The sequence below is a fragment of the Seriola lalandi genome, unplaced genomic scaffold (genome assembly GCF_002814215.2).
Source record: "Seriola lalandi dorsalis isolate HSWRI2012SDOR001 ecotype SW California unplaced genomic scaffold, Sedor1 jcf7180002054978, whole genome shotgun sequence".
Classification (NCBI taxonomy): domain Eukaryota; kingdom Metazoa; phylum Chordata; class Actinopteri; order Carangiformes; family Carangidae; genus Seriola; species Seriola lalandi.
Genome location: NW_019525528.1, coordinates 192,341 through 211,884, shown reverse-complemented (window position 1 = coordinate 211,884; position 19,544 = coordinate 192,341). Strand labels below are relative to the sequence as shown.

At 45.1% G+C, this 19,544-nt stretch overlaps 1 protein-coding gene across 1 annotated transcript in view; it reads right to left on the bottom strand.

Moving 5' to 3' along the window:
- adam15 (ADAM metallopeptidase domain 15) overlaps positions 1 to 19,544 on the bottom strand; it is a 23,696-nt gene that overhangs the window by 766 nt on the left and 3,386 nt on the right. The window contains exons 3-25 of the mRNA XM_023396507.2: positions 15,055 to 15,131; positions 14,825 to 14,903; positions 14,662 to 14,738; positions 11,902 to 12,178; positions 11,505 to 11,570; positions 10,601 to 10,672; positions 10,346 to 10,515; positions 10,178 to 10,262; positions 9,855 to 10,003; positions 9,178 to 9,355; positions 8,979 to 9,071; positions 8,679 to 8,874; positions 7,972 to 8,080; positions 7,641 to 7,836; positions 7,165 to 7,242; positions 6,585 to 6,696; positions 6,327 to 6,480; positions 4,842 to 4,950; positions 3,169 to 3,237; positions 1,865 to 1,933; positions 996 to 1,061; positions 162 to 310; positions 3 to 30 (exon numbers count right to left, since the gene is read on the bottom strand). Coding sequence (XP_023252275.2) covers positions 3 to 30; positions 162 to 310; positions 996 to 1,061; positions 1,865 to 1,933; positions 3,169 to 3,237; positions 4,842 to 4,950; positions 6,327 to 6,480; positions 6,585 to 6,696; positions 7,165 to 7,242; positions 7,641 to 7,836; positions 7,972 to 8,080; positions 8,679 to 8,874; positions 8,979 to 9,071; positions 9,178 to 9,355; positions 9,855 to 10,003; positions 10,178 to 10,262; positions 10,346 to 10,515; positions 10,601 to 10,672; positions 11,505 to 11,570; positions 11,902 to 12,178; positions 14,662 to 14,738; positions 14,825 to 14,903; positions 15,055 to 15,131 — 2,658 coding nt within the window. The remainder of the gene's footprint in view (positions 1 to 2; positions 31 to 161; positions 311 to 995; positions 1,062 to 1,864; positions 1,934 to 3,168; positions 3,238 to 4,841; positions 4,951 to 6,326; positions 6,481 to 6,584; positions 6,697 to 7,164; positions 7,243 to 7,640; positions 7,837 to 7,971; positions 8,081 to 8,678; positions 8,875 to 8,978; positions 9,072 to 9,177; positions 9,356 to 9,854; positions 10,004 to 10,177; positions 10,263 to 10,345; positions 10,516 to 10,600; positions 10,673 to 11,504; positions 11,571 to 11,901; positions 12,179 to 14,661; positions 14,739 to 14,824; positions 14,904 to 15,054; positions 15,132 to 19,544) is intronic.

Genomic DNA, 19,544 nt, shown 5'->3' with positions numbered 1-19,544 from the left:
ACAGGAGGAGCAGGAGGAGCAGGAGGTCGTCTACAGAGACACAAACACACAGTCAGCTCAGGGTTCGTGGGGGGGGGGGGGGGGGGTCTCAGCTACACTGACTTCCTGTTTATCAACATCATCTGTTTATTTCAAAACTACTGGTCTGGGACTGGTCTTACCTGTTGGGGGCAGCTGCAGGTGCGACGGCTCCATGCGGGGGTGGTTTGGTGCTGGGGGGGTACCCGGGGTGCGGGGGCAGGTAGGGGTTGGACGGCGGCGCCAGTGGGCGGGGCTTCTTGGGCACCAGAGGTTTGAGTGGGACAGGAACCTGCAGAGAGAAGAGACAGTTTCACTTACCACAGATCAGTTTCATGATTTGTTGTCATCAGCTGATCTTCACTCGTCAAACTTCTCATTACAACAGTGACGCACACGTTTCCAGCTTCCTCCATCTTTCAAATTAAAAGCCTTTCAGCGACTCAAAAGACATGACTGCTTCTTTTCCCAGTGAACTTTTAATGTGAAACATCTGCAGGAAGTTGATTGTGGCTGATGCTGGTTGAGTTTAAATCAGAGTAACAGTATAATGACAGAAGGAGAGAGAGAATTTTTTTAAATTCTTTTCTCCACTGATAGAAAAATGTCCGCCAGTGTTTCTCAGTGTCAGGCGAAACTCTGACACGAACCAGGAAGTGACGACGTTAAGAAAGGTCCCTAAATGCCTCGTGCCTGTCAGGCATTCTTTCCATCTGTCTCCAACATCCATGTCCAACCAATCACCTCAGTCACACCACATCTCACTGACTCCTAATTCAAACAGTTTGATCAGCAGATCCCAATAATCACAGTGATCGATTCATCTGATCTCAATTCACCAATCAAAACAAATCACACCAATAAATCACTGATATCAGATAGAATTATTCTGCTGCTCGTTCACTCACTGTTCTCTCTACATGCTAACAACATGCCAGCTACATGCTAAGAGCTACCGGCAGGCAGGTGTGGTGTACCTGTGCAGGTGAGATGGGGTCGGGGGGGAGTGGCTTGTTGGGTGGAGCTGGTCGACTCACCAGCTGCTGAAAGGTTAGTGAGGAGGAGGAGGAGAGAGAAGAAAGAGAGAAGAAGAAGTTTGGAGGGCGCCTCTGAGGTCACATGGGTTACAACATCCAGATGTTCTCTGTGCTGACAGTAACATCCATATGTTCTGTGTGCTTACAGTAACATCCAGATGTTCTTTGCTGACAGCAACATCCAGATGTTCTTTGTGCTGACAGCAACATCCAGATGTTCTGTGTGCTTACAGTAACATCCATATGTTCTTTGCTGAGAGCAACATCCAGATGTTCTTTGTGCTGACAGCAACATCCAGATGTTCTGTGTGCTTACAGTAACATCCATATGTTCTTTGCTGACAGCAACATCCAGATGTTCTTTGCTGACAGCAACATCCAGATGTTCTTTGTGCTGACAGTAATATCCAGATGTTCTGTGCTGACAGTAACATCCAGATGTTCTCTGTGCTGACAGTAACATCCAGATGTTCTGTGCAGGAGGGTGACCTCGTGACTAAAACCCTGCTATGACTGAGCTCTCAGCTCCATGGCAACCATCAAATAAATAACAAAATAAAATCACAAAGAACAAACAATGAAAGTCAGTTTTTATGGTGAATACCAGGAGCCTGGTTTATAAACCTCTGACCCAGGAGGTCAAAGGTCAGATGATCGAGTTAATAAACGTTTGTAATAAAAGGGAAAAGACGTGAGAATCACTGATGTTCATTAAAAACAGATGACATGCAAATGTGGTGGTGACTCATGGAGCGAAGACACACACAGGACACACAGCGACCACACACTGCAGGTAGCGGTGACTGTACCTGGTCGGTTGGGGTGGGGGGGTCAGGGGGCAGAGGCTTGGTGGGGGGGGCCCGTCGCAGTTTATCAGACTGAAGCAGCAGAAATAAAAGTGAGAAGAGTTTAAAAGGATGAAACGAGGTGAAGATCAAACGTTCCTCCAGTTACAGGAAGAGTTCAACTTCCTGTGAGATGCTCACATCCTGTTTTCTTCTTCTGCAGCTCTGAGCTCAGAGACATTAAAAGTGAGCCTCCTGCTCATTGATCAGTTATGAAATCCTCTTTCCTGATTGGCTGCTGACAGCTCAGTCCAGAGTCCAGTTCAGGTTCTGGTTCAGAGACAGTTCAGACTCTCTCTAGACCTGTTCAGACCTGATCCGATCACCAGCGGTCAGCTCTACGTTCAGGTGTGAACACACCTGAGACGCCTCTGAGACCCGATCACTCAGAGCACATTCAGTCTGGAGTCTGGACCAAATGAGACCACATGAGACCACATGAGACCACATGAGACCACATGCTGTTCACAGTGTGAACGTCATTGTGTCCTGGGTCTGTTCATCTGCATAGGAAGCAGGAAGTGGGATCTGATTACAAATGGTCACTGAAGACAGATGTTAATGCAGGTGTGAACAGGACCTGAGTCAGTCAGTCAGTCAGTCACGGAGACCAGACCCTGTACTGGTCTCTCCTCACTGGTTTCCAGTATAGTTCATTCTTGTTTTTAAGATTCTTTTATTAGATTTAAAGCTCAGTGTGGAACCAGGAAGCAGGAAAGTCACCTCCCTCGGATCTGCAGACCAATCACTGCTCTCCATTTCACACACACACACACAGTTAAAATCAAAAAGTATTTTCAGTTGCTGGAGCAGTTTACCACTAACCATCACTGACAGCTTTAAACCATGTCTGTTCTTCAGCCTGTTCATTTACATCATGAACCCAACTCTGATTTTAATCTATTTCTTTATTCTGTTTATATTCATTTACTTCCTCTGATCTACATGTTGTGTTTTTATTGGACTGTAAATCATCTGTCTGACAGGACTTGAACGTCTCACTGTCGAGACAAAGAGAATAAGAAGAGGACGATGAACTCTTCCTGTGACAAACTACAGCTGAAAAAAACTCTTATTTACACTGAGACTCAAACACATCATGCACGACTGAACCAGGACGACAACAACCACAGACCACAAAAACAACAACAACAACAACAACACAGACTCACACACTGACACGTGTATGAACTGTTAGTCAGCTGCAGCAACATGAACTCAGACATTTACACACGTGAACTCGTCCAGGTGAGTTCAGGTGAAGTTACCTGCGACTGGGATTTTAGGGCGGGGTCAGGGGGGAGTGGCTTAGAGGGAGGAGCAGGTCTGTCATGAACCTGATAGGAGAGAAAACAGGAAGCAGAGGCACAGAGTGACAGCTGAGACATGCACAGGAGGAGCATCTACCAGAGGTCAAAGGTCAGATGTGTTAATGTGAGCTAACAGCAAGAAAAGAGAGAAAAAAAACATCTGCAGTTGTGGTGTGCTGTCACTTCCTTCTGCTTTTCCTTTCACAACAAAACGATGTTGACAGAGGCTGTTTCATGAACTCTGAGACTCGAAGCGTCAGTGTTTTAAATGTGAATCATCAAAATAAAATCCTTCATTTCACCGTCAGCTCAGGTTTTACTGAGATCACCATCTTTGTTTTTGTGGCTGTTGGTTTAAGTCAGTTTTTGCTGTATTAATACTGAGTGTTATTTGTGTTTTTATTTATTCCTGTTTCTACTTAGTGAGTTAAAATAAAAGAAACACCAACATTCATCACTTCACATGTGAATGATTGTGAAGAAGAAGAACATCTGACTCTGAGTCATAATTCAACAGTAGAGATCTCTCAGGTCAAAACAAACCGACAGACATGTCAACACAGCTCAGCTGATATTTACATCTCAACAGCATGTGAACAGTGATCAGCTGATTATCTAAAGAAGCCGTTTGTATCTTGTATCACATCAGGAGATCAATATATTCTGACATTCATATGAACTGATGTGAACTGTTGTCCTTTCTTCTTCTTTCTGTTTGGGATATCTTCCTCTCCTCTGAGCTCTGGCACTACAGTTCCCATCATGCTTTATGACGCATGCAACAAATATAGTGTCACCAAGAGTAAGTCAGTGTATCTGCATCAAATGAACAGCTGTGTTAGAAAACATCTGGTTCACTGATGAAAGGTCAAAGGTACAAGAAGCCAACTACAACTCCCATGGTGCATTTCACTACCAAACAGCCAATCACATGTACTCTGCAGTTATGACTGAAAAGAACACAAAGCTGCAGTTTTGGAGAATGAGATGTATTAATGAGGAGAACGATGACATCACACCCTGCTCACTCACTGATTGGTCGGCTGTGTGGAGGTGAGACAGTGGGCAGGATTGAACTTTGAACTATTTTCTTCTTCACACACTGTTTTATGGAAACACACAGTGACACGTGAAGACTATGCTGTCACGAGTTCACTGACGATGTCAGTGATTAATCGAACAGCGATTGTGACTGATTCTTAATAATTTAATTGATTACAAATAAAACAGCAGAGGACGAGGAAGGTTCGGTGAGACTGTGAGAAGACGTTGTGTAGTTTTCTCTAGTACCTGGATCAACCACTGGTTGGTGCCTCTTACTGTTTAATGAGGTGGAGTTAAACATGTCCACCCATCAAATGATAAAACAAACGCACCTCCTTCAGTGGTTAAACAGACAGAAGCTCCATGATCATAATCTATGATCCAGGAAACTCCACCACTGTGTTTCATCAATGAAGCAACTATTGATCGTTAATGTGGTTGATGGTCGATTAATTAATTTCTCTTCTTAATTCAGAGAAGTTCTGTGGATTTTAAAAGTACAAACAAACCTGATCAAAAAATACTTTTATTTTATTTTCTAAAATGTTTGTTTTCTTTGTCAGAGTTGGTGAGGTTGCTATGGTTACCTCTTTGTGGGGCGGGGTCAGTGGGATGTCAGTCGGTGGGTTCAGGTGGTACCTCAGCGGTCGGACCTGCTCGCCGTTCCTGCCGTCGACTCGCTCCATCGCCGGAGTTCTGACGAAACAAACACTCGTTACATCTACAAACAGCTTCTGTATCTGTGGCAGAGACGTTCAGGGTCAGGCTCAGGGTCAGTTTTTCACAGTGTTGACTCCCTGAGCGTTGAACCACACTGTGACTAATAAACGACATCACAGAAACGAACAAACACAAACTAAACCGTCGTATCCAAACACAAGCTCCTCAACACACAGATCCTGCTTCGCTCTCGTTAAGAAGACGCCTCGTTTCGCTGCTTTTGCTTTTTCACACTAAACCAAAGAGTCGGTGTGACGCCGGCCCAACGTGTGATTTCATATGACACGTTCAGGGATCGGAGGCGTGAGCGACAGCAGCTCTGTGTCGACCTCCTCTGTCGACATGAAGGTGGAACAACGACACAACTTTCCCACCTTGAACAGGCTGCGGAGAAACTACACTTAAAGCTGCACCTTCATTACCCAGAATCCTCTCTGACGGATTGACACAGAATGACACCAGGAGGAAACACTCTGAGATCTGGATCAGTGCAGCTTTAAGTCTGAGAGGAGTCCGACTACAGGGACACACTACAGGTGGACCCAGCAGGTCTGACAGTACCTGGAGACGTGGGCGGGGTCAAACTCCAAACCCAATATGTCAGAGTGAGTCACACTGCATTATGGGTAAGAAAACACGTCAGACTCAGATAAGTTTATCTTCTCTGAATTAGCTTTTTCTGACACAGTGAGACATTTTAATTTAATTTAATTGTATTTATGTGTCGGTCAACAAATATATACTTTTACTAAACTTTACAGTTGTAAGATAAAAACATTTATTAACTGACTATTAACACATATATAAGACCAGTATTAAAGCCACTGTCAGAGGTAAAAAAAAAAAAAAAAAAAATCATATCAAATTTATAAAAATTTTGAAAATAATTTACATAAAAACTTTTTATTTTCAATTATTTTATGATGAAAAAGTTTTAATCACAGAAATAAAACTCTATATTACTTATTTATGTTACTACATAATATTTCAATAAGAAAATCTAAATCTTATGAGGATAACTTATTTTTTATAAATAACTTTTAAATACTGTTTCTTCATATTGACAGATTTTATTGTTATAAACGTATCAACTGTAAAATTGATGAAACCTACAGACAAAGATCTGCTTATGACTAATATATACTGTATAATAACCATGTATATGATTATATACTGCTCATACTAATTATTACATGTATAATTAACTGGACTAATATAAATATTATTATTATTATTATTACTAATGAGCCACTGGACACATGAATTTCCCCTAGAGGATAAATAAAGTATCTATCTGTTTATCTACACACACACACACACACACACACACACACACACACACTGTGTGTTACCGGTTGTGTTGTCGAGCTTTGTGAAACGGGCTGTTCGGTCCCAGACAGAGGAGACTCCGCCGGAAACGAGGGAAGCGAAGAGCGAGGAAGAGGAGGACCACGGGCAGGATGAAGAGGAAGATGACAAGCATGGCGACTCGGACGGGGTCAGACTCTGAACACACACACACACACACACACACACACACACACACACAGGGACAGTGTTAACCACAGTCAGACATCAGACAGACGTCAGTCAGAGTTCAGGGTCGTCACCTCGAGCAGATCGGGCCGGTCCACTGTCCACGCTGCCTCCGTGACCTGAGTACCTGCAGTCAGGTGGAGCCCAGCCCACGTCACAGTGACAGTTCTTGTTACTGTTACACACCTGAAACACACACACACACACACACACACACACACACACACACACACACACACACACACACACACACACACAGATTATAGTCCAACATGGAGACTGGGATTAATCCTGTTAGAAAGGGTCAACGCAGGTCATCAGAGTTCAGCACACTGATCCTGACCTGAGCTCAATCTGGACCATCACATCACATGAACATCAGGTTTCTGATGCTACAGAAGAAAAGACACAAAAACCACAGAGGAGGATCATGTGACTTCAGGCGGCGAAGCACCGACAACGCCATGGGTGAAGACTGTTGTGTAGTTGTGTAGCTGTGTAGTTGTGTAGTTGTGTAGTTGTGTAGTTGAGTAGAAAACGTTTCCAACAGTCGACTTTGATAACAGTCAAACTGAACTTTAGTGACCTGTGATCAGATCATGTGACGCCTGTTTCTGACTGAACTGTTTAACCTGATGAGTTTCTGTCACTCACCCCGTGACCGTTACACTTCCCGCGACACTCGTCCACGCCGAACACCGACGCGTCCTGACACCTCCGGTTCAAACAGGCCTGCAACAACAAGACAACAGGTGACATGAAGGACACAGAACAGTCCGACCCCTGAACACACTCAGACAGAGAGCAGCATCCAGACGCTATCACCTCCAACAGGTATTATTATTGTTATTATTATTATTATTATTATATTATTATTATTATTATTATCCAATCAGTGAAGTACAACTGTAATAGAACTTATTAAATCTTTACTCTTGTGTGTTTCAGCATCACAGGAACCCAGTCTCTTTCTGTCTGACAAATAAAACCTTTGAATCTTTTTGAAATATTCTGCTTCAGTGTTTTTAATTTTCTCATTCATATATTAGTTTTTTCAGATGCTACTCGTGTCTTGTTCCATTCTGAACCCTGAGTCCCCCCCCAGGCCCGCAGGGGGGGCGCTGTCTGACCTTTCCGGGGCCGCAGGCGGTGCCCTGGGCCACGGCGGCGGGGTCGGACACATCGTCTCCCAGGTGGAAGAAGGTTCCTCTGCAGACCAGGTCGCTGTGGTTGAAGTGCACCGTGGTGGTGAGGATCTCTGCGTTGGTGCCCAGCAGGGGGCGCTCCCTCCCCCCCTGACACTGGACCCTGCCACAGTAAACGTCCCTGCAGCAAAACACAGAGGAAGACATGGAGCACGCTTCTACAGGACGGGCTCTAGTACTCTGTCTGTGTACTGTGTGTACTGTGTGTACTGTGTGTGTACTGTGTGTGTACTGTGTGTACGGTGTGTGTACTCACGAGTGTCCACAGGGGATGTAGGAGCCGTTGGTCAGCTGACCACAGTTTCCATATTTGTTTCCCTGTTTGTTGACTGATGAGAAACAAACAGCTGGAGCAGAGGTGGCGTCTGAGACAGAGAGAGGGAGAGAGAGAGAGACAGAGGGAGAGAGAGAGAGAGAGAAGGAGAGATAGAGAGATCTAGGGTCAGTATGAACTGGTTTAACCTCAGGATGAACTGGTCTAAGATCAGTGTAACCCAGTTGTGGCCCAGTATAAACAGGCTTAGGCTACAACTGGTCCTGGACCAGTTTAAAAGGGTTTTCTTCAGTATAAACTGGTTCAGACTAGTTATGCTCCTAACGACTAATTTCTCTGTTGAATAAAATTTAATTTGAGATTAACTGTTTAATCTAAACGTAAGAAAAACCATCAGATGTTAAATGATGTCATACTGGTCCTGATCACACCTGCAGTAACATCTGTCTCCACATCTGCCTCTAGTGACCATGTTATTGGATCTCACTTCAACTCTATGTACAAATCAACATGTATGTTATTTCTGTTCAGAGAGAGAGAGGGAGAGGTCAGAGAGGTTTATCAGCTGGTTGAATACCAGCTGTGCCTCAGGATGAACTGGTTTAGACTGGTTTGGATTCAGTATAAACTGGTTTGGATTCAGTATAAACTGGTTTAAGTTCAATTCAGTTCAACTGATGGTGTCTTACTGGGGCCCCACAGCATCTGGCACTGGGTGTGCATGCTGGCGCAGACTCCTCCGTAGCAGTAGGAGGCGCCGTCCTCGCAGGGCTCTCCGTTCTGCAGGAAGACGTTGGGGGGGCAGTGGGGGGAGGAGCCGGTGCAGAACTCTGCGAGGTCACATTCCCCGAGCGGCTCCCGACACACTGAGCCCGCTGCCCGCAACTGAGGAGGGAGGGGGGAAGGAGGTGAGGAAGGAGGCTCAGTTTGAAATAGTGATGGAGAGGAAGAGGAAGAGGAAGAGGAAGTCGGAGCAGCTTCAGTCTTACTTTACAGTCCTGGCAGCAGATTCCATCAGATGAACACTGAGCTCCAGGAACCAGCCGACAGGTGGAGGCGTTACAGCACGGGTCATCACACTCCTGACCAATCAGAGCAGAGAGACACATGAACAGGAAGAACAACACTAAAGTCTCCGACACAGTTAGTGAGACAGGCAGACAGGTGAGCAGGCAGACAGGTGAGCACCTCCAGCAGGCCACAGTCACACTCCTCTCCTTTCTCCACGTACAGGTTCCCACAGCGCGGCCCCCCCAGCAGGTGGTCCGGCTGCGGCACGTTGAACAGACACATCCCGCCTCCGTGCAGCAGGCTGACGGACAGGTCTGCGGCGCTGCAGCTGCTGAACTGCTGACCCGGCATGAACCTGAGGGGCGGAGCCACCGATGTATGAAGAGAGCAGGTAAACAAAAACCCCTCTGGTCTGAAGAGACCTGGATCATAAACTGTTCACCTTTACCTGTAAACAGGGGCGGGGTCAGTCTGTGGGCGGGGTCAGAAACACTGATGTAAAGTTTGAAGGGCGGGGTCAGAAACACTAATGCAAGTCTGTGTAAAGTTCTACTGACCCAATGAAAGTTTGTTTTGGGACAAAGTTCTGATGACTTCAGAGAACATTCTTCATGGACGACTGACCCAGTAAAGGTTCTGCTGACCATGTGAAATGTTCTACTGAGTGAGTGAAGGGTTCTGATCTTTGAAAAGGTTCTGATGACCTGAGGGAATGTTCTACCTGCCATGGTAAAGACTTTACTGACAAAAGCTTTAGTAATGCCTTGTGTTTAGATTCTGGTTCTGACCCGGGTCAAATATTGACCTGGCTGAAATGATCTGATATTGTTCCAGGATAAAGACTCAGTACTGACCCAGTTGACGGCTCCATGATGCATCCTCCGAGCCGCGGTTCGTTCTGACAGGCGCAGCGGCGCTCGGCGGTGTCGTGGCTCATCCCCAGATTGTGACCGAGCTCGTGAGCAACAGTGGAGGCCACGCCCAGAACGCTGACCAGGTGATCCTGGAGAGAGAGACAGGTTTTCTACATCATCAACTTCAAGGTTCTCATCTGAAAGACTCTGAGACTCAAGAACCTCAGTTCCCTTCATAAAGCTCTTAGATGGTGCAGGATCACATCACCTGTTCTACTCAAACCCACGACATCACAGGTGATGTCTCAGCTGGTGATACTCACCACGTTGACTCCTCCTGACCTATCTCTGGAGCACATGGACGACTGAGACGCCATCCCCACCGTTGTGCCGTCAAACGACCCGCCCCTGTGAAATAAAACCACTGTGATCATCACGAGCAGTCATCGATCGGTCCGAGACTTTTATTCTGGTAAATGTTCCCGCCCTACATGACGAGCTGGGCGTTGTCATGGCGAAGGCGCGGCAGCAGCTCTCTGGTTCTCCACTCCAGGAAGTTGTTGAGAGTGTCCGTCGGACTCTTCTCCACCCGGATCTTGTCTCGGTCGCTCCAGATCTCCAGACCGGTCAGCGCCACCCGCACGTTCAGAGGGCGGTAGAACTAGAAGATACAGAAGAAGGACGCTCGGATCTGTCCTTACAGCAGATATACAGGCAGGTCAGAGGTCACAGGTCACAGGTCTCACCCAGTCCACCTGGTTGGCCACGTCCAGCATCCGGTACATGATGGTCTTGTTGTTCTTCTGGTAATTCAGGAACTGTGAGGAGCAGATGTGACGTTTACACCAGAGGTTCCTTTTTCAATTCTTGACCCACTTAAAAATCTCAGAAATGTTTGGACCACGTCCGACTGTAACAATACGGAGGCCAACTAATAACTCTGAACTTTTTATTCTAATGATGAAAACTTTTTTAAACTTTTTTTTTTAGCATGAAAATATATTTTGTTTCAAGGGTAATTCTATTTTATTTTTTACACAACTTGATTTATAATCTGTGATATTTGCTAAGTGTCTCTTGAAAAGACCTTTTATCCTTTTTTATGTCCAGTTTTAATTTGTTTAAACATTTAAAAACATAATTTATATACATATATTTTTTTATATCATACATATTTTCACCAAAATTGTACTATTTTTCAAAAGATTCATCGGCCCACTTGCAATACCTTCGTGGCCCACCAGTGGGCCCCAGGCCACAGGTTGGGAACCACTGGTTTAGAAACTACAGAAGCTGGAAAAATCAGTGTTTGACATTTTCACCTCAATATGGACATTAATGATTGGTCGATTTTCAAAACTATAGATAGCTGATTATTGTTCTTTTGATCGACTCATCAATTAATCAACTAATAGTTTCAGCTCCAGTTTGAAGCAGATTCCAGTGATGACATGTGTCGGGTCTGTGAGATTCAGCTCAGCAGGTGACAGCGATTGATCAGCTGATCAGATCAGTTACTTATCAGCTCCACTAACCAGAGGAAACCCTGCAGCCATGTTTCTTATACACACTGTGATTTCCACGAGTTTAAATAAAAGGTCAGAACAAACATCTGATCACACACACACACACACACACACACACACTGACCTCCTGGTGGTCGACCACCAGCACCAGCTCGATGTACTTGGTCTCAGACAGGATGTCTCTCTTCCTCTGCAGACAAAGCAAACGGACGACAGAAGTCAAACAGGATAATCAGCAGAGCCACATGTATCCTCACTGCAGCTACTGCTAACTGCTAACACCGTCACTGCGCTAACAGCTCAGTGGACGTTTGACAGGCGGGAGTAAAGTGTGAGGAGGTGCTGACTGAAGGTCTGGACTCTCCTTGATCAGACTGCAGGTTTATGTTCTGAGCACCTGCTCTAAATACTACAATACCCATGAGCCTCAGCTCTTGTTGCTATGGAGAAGAAAGTCGTCAGAAAGCTGAGCTTCTTGTAGCTTAGACTTTGTGTTTTCTAAAGGGGGGGGGGTCTCTCACCCTGTGTGTGTGTGTGGAGCTGTGGATGGGCGGGACAGCGGTGTGGGAAACCCCGCAACCTCCAGCTCTGTCGCCCTCCAGAGGACTGGTGGAGAACAGCAGGTGGACTTCCTCTTCATCACCTCCTCCTCCTCCTCCGCTTCCACCACTGCCATCTCCTCCGCTCTCCCCTCCTCCCCCCTCCTCCTCCTCCCCCTGGTGGAGGTGCGGGTGACGGAGGCCGTTGTCCTGCGGCTGCAGCTCGAAGCTCAGCGTGGAGTTGATGGCGATGACGCCTCTGCAGGAGGAAACACAGTCAGCTGAGAAATCTTTAATTTAAAGTTCGGTTTTTCTCATGTTGAGATGAAGAAGCTGATTCTCCTCTTCACAGATCTCAGATAAAAAACATCAACATACGACACGTGACATCAAGCATCAAAACCAACATGTGATCAGTTTGGTCTAATCAGCTTTATATTACAATAGACCTCGAACAAACTGCAGCTACCACTAAACTCTTTATATTTATTTTTATATTTGCACATCTACAGAAAAGCCTACAGTGCGTTTATATATGTTATTGTATATAGTACTTCTAATTGATCTTATTTATTCCAGATTCTGTTTCTATTCTTATTTTATTTCTTTATTACATTTTCCCTTGTGTTGATGTTTCACTCTGAATTTCCTCTACAAGGGATCAGTAAAAGTTCATGTCATTTGATCTTATCTCAACTTATCTCATCTCATCTTATCTCTTATGTTAACTTATCTCTTATTTCATCAAAATTTATCTTATCTCTTATTTTATCTCAACTTATCTTATCTCTTATCTTAAATTTATCTTATCTCTTATCTTAAGGAGGAAAGATTCTTTGTTCTCAACTCAGGTGTTAAACCTGCAGGAGTTATGACATCACAGCTAGACTGGAGCCAATCAGGGTCCAGTATGTAACTGACACAGTGTGATGTGGAAACTTGAAGAAACAAACTCTGAGAACTGACTTTACACTGAAGTGGGAAACATCTGGTGTCCAGATGTTGGAACTTTAGAAGTCAACGATATTTACAGATTCAGATGTTCTAGATTTTTACACGTAGATGTTTTAATTTTTAACAACTGAAATGAAGTTGGTGTAAGTCGTACATGATCTGTACTCTGTTTTTTAATGTTTGTTTTTTTTTACTTTCTGGGTTTTGATTGAAGTGACGTCTCACAATGTTTTTCATCTAGAGATAAAGACAGAACTTCCTGTTTTTGCAGCTCAACACTGAGTCAACCACTGACATTTTCTTCCTCAGGCTCGTCTTAAAGTCAGACAGTAAATCTGCGGTAAAACCAAAAGCAGGAACTAAAACAGGCTAAAGATCCACAGACAGTTCAGTACCATCAGTCATTAATATCAGATTATGAATGAGTCCTCTAATCTGTTCACTGCTTTATACTGAGCGCTGTGTTCTCAGTTTGCTCCTTCATTAAAGCTGTAACAGTGTTGATCTGCAGGGACAGAGGTCTCTGTGTTCAGCCGGTCTCTGGAACCGGGTCGACCCGCTGACCCTGAAAACCACAAATTGGACCTGGTCACTTCACGTGAGCCGATAAATAAACCCACTAATCCTCCTTCGGCCTCCACCCTGTGTGCTGCAGAGGTCAGAGGTCACTCGCATTGATCCGGATCAACCTGCAGAGGGACTCACGTTTTGTGCTGAGAACAGCCAAGAAACACAAAGGCCTGACACAGAGTAAATCCTGGACTCTGGACAAACCGGATTGGAGGTTTTTAGGTTTAAAGAGATTTAGTTTTTATTTTCTTTCACTGTTGTTGGAGAAGATGTTTTTCTCTGAGCAGGCGGGAAGTTTTACGACGGGTCAGTCCATGTGTTCTGGACTCAGCTGGACTCTGTTTCTGTCTCTCAGAACGAGCTTTTGGAAACAGACTAAACATGACGACGGCGTCCTGATCTGAACTTCTCTTGGACTGAGACGCTGACATTAAAGTGGCAGAGTCTTTATATGTTTTAACCCAGTAAACAATCAATCAATCACAGTATTGTGAATGTTTAACTTTGACATCTGTGATAACTTCAGTTATAAAGAACTAAAGTCTGTCACCTGCTCTACGACAGAGGGAGTAACGACACGTGTCTCTACACGTCTCGTGTTGTTGGACTGAGACTCAGTTCACTCACATTAAATCACAACATGAAGAAGCTGAAACTTGAATAAATGAGTGAAATGATGTGTGTGCAGATTAATTTTGTAGTGATTGACTGATCAAATTAAAATAAACAGTCGTGAAAATATGGAATACCAGAAGGCACAATATGACCTAGGATTATTTCTCATCAGAAATAGGAAAACGACACTGGCTCCTTTAGTTGAGTAAACAGTGTTTTTACGTCCATATTCTTCTGGCTTTATTCTGCAGATTCTACAAATCAGTCGAAGCTTCAGCAGGTTGATTCAGAGTCATCAGGTTCTGTAAATATGGATCAATACAACGACGTGTTGACATTAAAAAATGTTCTTTTGAATACTTCTCTTGTTTTGGAAAAGTAAAACATAGACATAATAAAACATATTCAGTATTTCCCAATAACTCATAATGATGCGATCGTTTCATTCATGTGACCTGGACCTGAATAACGGGATGAAATGGAGTAACCAATTAAAAAAGATTCATTGATCTTCTAACTGGATCCAGAAACATGCGATGACATTACATCACATGACATCACATACAACATGTGTGTGTCCACGAGACAAGAGGAGTTACTGACCGGAGTCCGGAGCAGGTGCTCAGAGCCACTCTGGACTGAGGGAACCCTCTGACGCTGCCGTGGTAATAACAGTGAGTCTGAGGACGACACAGCAACATCTGTCACAGCTGGAAAACACAACACAGACAGACAGAGGACAGACAGACTGTGTTCACCGACTCACCACAGGGTGGGCTTTCACAGACACCCCGGTGCCGTTGGGCAGGTAGTAGAAGACGTTGGGGGGTTTGGGCAGCAGGTCGCTGCAGAGAGAGAGATGAGGTCAGACTCCATGTGGTTCATGTTTTTGATTAGTTATTAATTAACTGACAGGAGGAATCGAGGCGGGATGATGGTCTTAACTTGTCAGGATGACCGTGTTGTGTTTAATGTCACACTGTAAATCAAACTCACTGGTTCTTCTCCAGGTCCAGCAGGAAGAGTCGTCCTCCCACCTCCAGTCCACACTGCAGCCGGTCAGGGTGTCCGTCCTGAAACAGACAGGGGGAAACTTCCTGTATTCACTCAGCTGATCCAACAGAGACGAGCAAAGAACAAGGACAACTTGATTAATCAGAGACGAGGATGTAAATTGTTTTGATTCGATGTTTTGTTTTTAGTCTGAAATTGAATTTGTTTCCTCCACATCCCTGTTAATAACTATAAAGGAAAACTAGATGTGTGTATTTCCATGTTTCCTGCTTTGAGTTTTTCTCCTGGTGCTTTAGGATGTGGGCGGGTCTGAGTACATCCGTTAACCAATCAGTGTGTTTTCCTGCCTCTTAATGCAGCTGCTCTTTGAAGAGGAGACACTTCCTGTCCGACACCTCCTCGCTTTCTCCTCTCAGCTCCACAGGAAGGGAAGGTGTGTGTGTGTGTGTGTGTGTGTGTGTGTGTGTGTGTGTGTGTGAGTGTGTGTGTGTTTGTGTGTGTTAAACTAAATCCAGTAAATATCCCAGCAGACATCTCCATCCAGAACCGATCCAGTCTCTGGTCCACAGCTGCTGAGCTGCTCCAGGATCCAGGTGAACTGGGTCTGGACCAGTTCAATGAGTCATCAGCTGAAAGCATTTGGCTCAGTCTGAAACTGAAGCGTGTGACACTTCACCTCTCTGCTGCTGAGGTTTAGAGACTTGGTTTCTGATCATGTAAACGACTGGTTGTGTGATCTATCACAGTGAACCGCAGCGTCCCTGTGGACCAGAGGGTGACGATGCCGTTCGAGTCCAGCTGGAGTTCTGAGATACACCTCCTCTCTCACGATGACAACTTTAGTTTTTATTCTAGTCTCATGAAAAATGTTTCTCAAAGTCACATGTTTAAATAAATATGAAACCCTGGCCCTGCTGACTCTTGCCCCGGAGACATGTTTGTCTGACTGTTTCCACGGTGATGACTGACTGATCTGAACTCGGGGCTTCTGACTGAGATTCAACAGAAACGTTCTGGTGGAGTTTTCCTTTAAAACCAGCAGAATTCCCCTCTGAGGCGTGTTTGTTTTCTCCACCCGCTCTGGCCTCTGGACTGTGGTGGGGTCAGACCATTGTGCAGCAGGATGGGGGGGGTTCTGGCTGAGTCAAGGGGGGGGGGGTCTGACTCTCACAGCACAGAGGAAACCAGGTCAAATTGAAGTTTGCAACATGAAGGTCTGATCCGTCCAATCAGAGACCAGCACACAGACATGACACGCCCCCTTTAGGGTCATGTTGGAAATGTGTTACATTAACATCGTACTTTGTTGGTCAGAGCTTTCAGCCTTATCTTGTGGTCTTCTCCAGCTGATGACCTCACTCTGTTGTCATGGAGATCGACTGGTTGTTATCACAAGACTTTAACATGGAGGACGAGCCGCCTGATAACAACTGAACCTCGTCACGCCTGCTGAGGAAGGCCATAAGACGTGCCTGAAAGTTCTGGTCAAAACAATAAGTAAATCAAACCCATCAGCTCAACTACAACTTTACACTTTCTATAGTTCGAGCAGGTTTTAGTTTCAGTCCGAGGTTGTCAGACTCCGCCTCCACCTTCACCTCAGGTGTGTGATAACAGGACTGACCTGAGATCAGCTGTGAGAATAAGAACTTCAGTAAACTCACATTCAAAGATGAAGACGAAGCATGAATGTTTTAACTGCCGTCACGAGTGTCAGGGACTCAAACTACCAACCCTCCAGTCAAACAGCTGACAGCTCTGAGTCTGACCGACCAATCAGGAGCTTCCAAACAAAGTCGACTGAACAGCTGATCTCATGTTTCCATGTTCAGCTTCACTTCAACATTTCTTCTCTGTTCACTCATCAGGTCTCTCTCTTTCCCTCTCACTGTTCTCTGCTGCCTCTCTCGCCCACTCTCACCATCTGTTCACACCCTCCTCCCCTTCAACATGTTGTTCCCCTCTCTCCCCTAAACTCTCTCTCTCTGTGGTGAGGTCATGTCTCTCGCCCGCTCTCCAGATGATGTCACAGCTGCAGAAACTCTGGGCGAGGCTCAGAGCTGCCGACCACAAGAAGAGGAGGAAGAAAGAGGAGGGGGAGGAGGAGGAAGAGGAAAAGGAAGAGGGCGGGAACAGAGACAGCGTTAGAGATGACGAACGTCTGGATGATTCTCACAGAGAATTCTAAACGTCCCGTTTCCTGTTTCTTCTTCTTCTGCTGTTGTTCAGTAACTAAAGTTCAACATCAACCTGACAAATCAACACTGACGTTCTCTTCGTGAGCAAAACGAAACATCTGCCAAACATCTGCCAAACATCATCATGTCAATCAGTCAACGTTGAGTTTTGATGTCGACCTGATTTTCATGTCCATCTGTCCGACGTCAGAGTCGTTAGAGTCACATGACGACTGCTGGTTGAACTTTTATAATCAAATCAAATAATTGAGAAATTAACCTTCAAACTTTAAAGGAGCTTCGGCCATCTTTGTCTTTATAATACAAGAGGTTTTAATCAAGCATCAACCTCCAGACTGAAACATGAAGCTGCAGTTCCTCCAACAACCACTAGAGTCTGGCTCCAACAGTGAGTCAGTCCTCATAGACTCCCATGTTAAAATGTCCAACTTTACAGCAGAAATAAACACGTTTACAGCCTGGTACAAAAACTGTTTTGGTCTGTAAAGCTAATTACCTGAAAGTTATGGAGGATTGAGGGCTTGGCCTCTTTGACTGACAGGTGGGCGAGCGTATACTCGCCACAAGCCGACATGCACCAAAGTCTCGGCTCGACACATGCCCCTCCTCTTTGACCATTTCTGGATTAGCCGTTAGTTCAACGGAATCAGGGCAAGATGGCGCCAACAGACTCTGAGCTTCAGAAACCTGTGGGTGATGTCACAGAGGCAACATCCATCTTTATTTACAGTTTGTGGTTATAACACGTCCTCTGAGCAGCTGCATCTTCAGGACAGACTGGAGGCTACACTGAGGAGCCAGGCCGGAGCTAGCTGGTTAGCATGCTAACTTCAGTTGAAGAAGAGAAGTGACAGAGACAAGAGTCAACATTGGTGTTTGTTTCCACCTCTGGAGACAGATGTTGGTGAGTGACGAGATGAAGTTTCTTCTAGCCTGGGCAGTGAACAGCTGCTAATGCTAAAATTAGCTATGTAGCAATAGCTAAACTTACAGCTAGCTCTGACTAGCTGGTAAACATCTGAACGTCTGATAATTTCAACCATGAAAACGAATCGCGTTTCTTCATGTCAGCAGGCGACAGCTCAGACTTTTATTTTGTAGTTTCACCTCAGTGAATTAACATTAATTAGCTGCTGATGACAGACGTCTTTATAAATACATATATTATAAGCAGGAGTAAAAGTTCATTTAAACTGACTCTGAAGTAAGGAGCTTTTATTTTGGTGGTCTGCTCCTTTACACACCACATCACACCACAGTCTCTACTTTCTCCCTGTTTCCTCTCAGCTGGGTGGAGTCGGGATGGGCGGGTGTCAGGGGGTTTTTCTACAGGAAATGATCTCAGAGCCTCTGTCAGCTGCACAGGAAGGGTCCGTCCTCTAACGCCCCCCCCCTTCTGTGGTCAGATCTCAAAGTTCCTGCAGGAAGCTCCTGGAGAAAAGTGTCAGCGCTCCAACTTCCTTCCTCTCTCTCATTAAACTGACTGTGGACCAGGAGGAACCGGTCTGGGCATGGCCCTCCTCCACACCACGCTCTGTCCCTCAGTGAGTGTCTTCGTGAAGACGTTCTGTCTTCAGCTAAAGTTCCTCGGGTTCTCTGGACAGAACTCTGCATTTTCACAAACATCTAACGAGGATCCAGTTCGTCCTGTTCAGGGTCAGGGAGGACTGGAGTCCATCAACCGATCCACACGAGGCACAGAGTGAAGATGATCTCCGCTCATACAAAGATGGAGGAAACCACATCACTATGTGACAATCACAGAGACACAGAAAATAACTTCTCCTACCCTCAACAGGAACCAGGTCTGCAGCTAACGATCAGTTCTGTCTCTAAAACGTCTTCAATGCATTTCCTTCTTCATTAATGCTCCATGTTTCTTCTTCTTCTGTGTTTTATTTGAAGTGTTGATCCATCAGAAGATATAAGAACCTTCTCAGTGTAGTTTTACATCTCCTCTCTCAGGCTTCTCTCTGGAGCTCTAGTAACAACAGGTCAGTGAGCCAATCAGAAGAGAGGAGGCTCTGAGCCTCTCTTCTGATTGGCTGACTGATTATCTCAGTGATCCATTAAAAATATAGCAGATTTCAGGTAAAAACACTCAGAGAAACCAAATCCTGCAAGGTTTGGATGGTGGATCCAGGTGGGCGGGGCTTGGTGACTGCTTTGTTGTGACATCACAAAGTTCCAGAAGTCCTGACGGCTGGTTTTAAGGCTCAGTTTCTGAATACAGGCTGTGTGCATTTCTCTGTGAACTGAGGCTTTGATACTTTC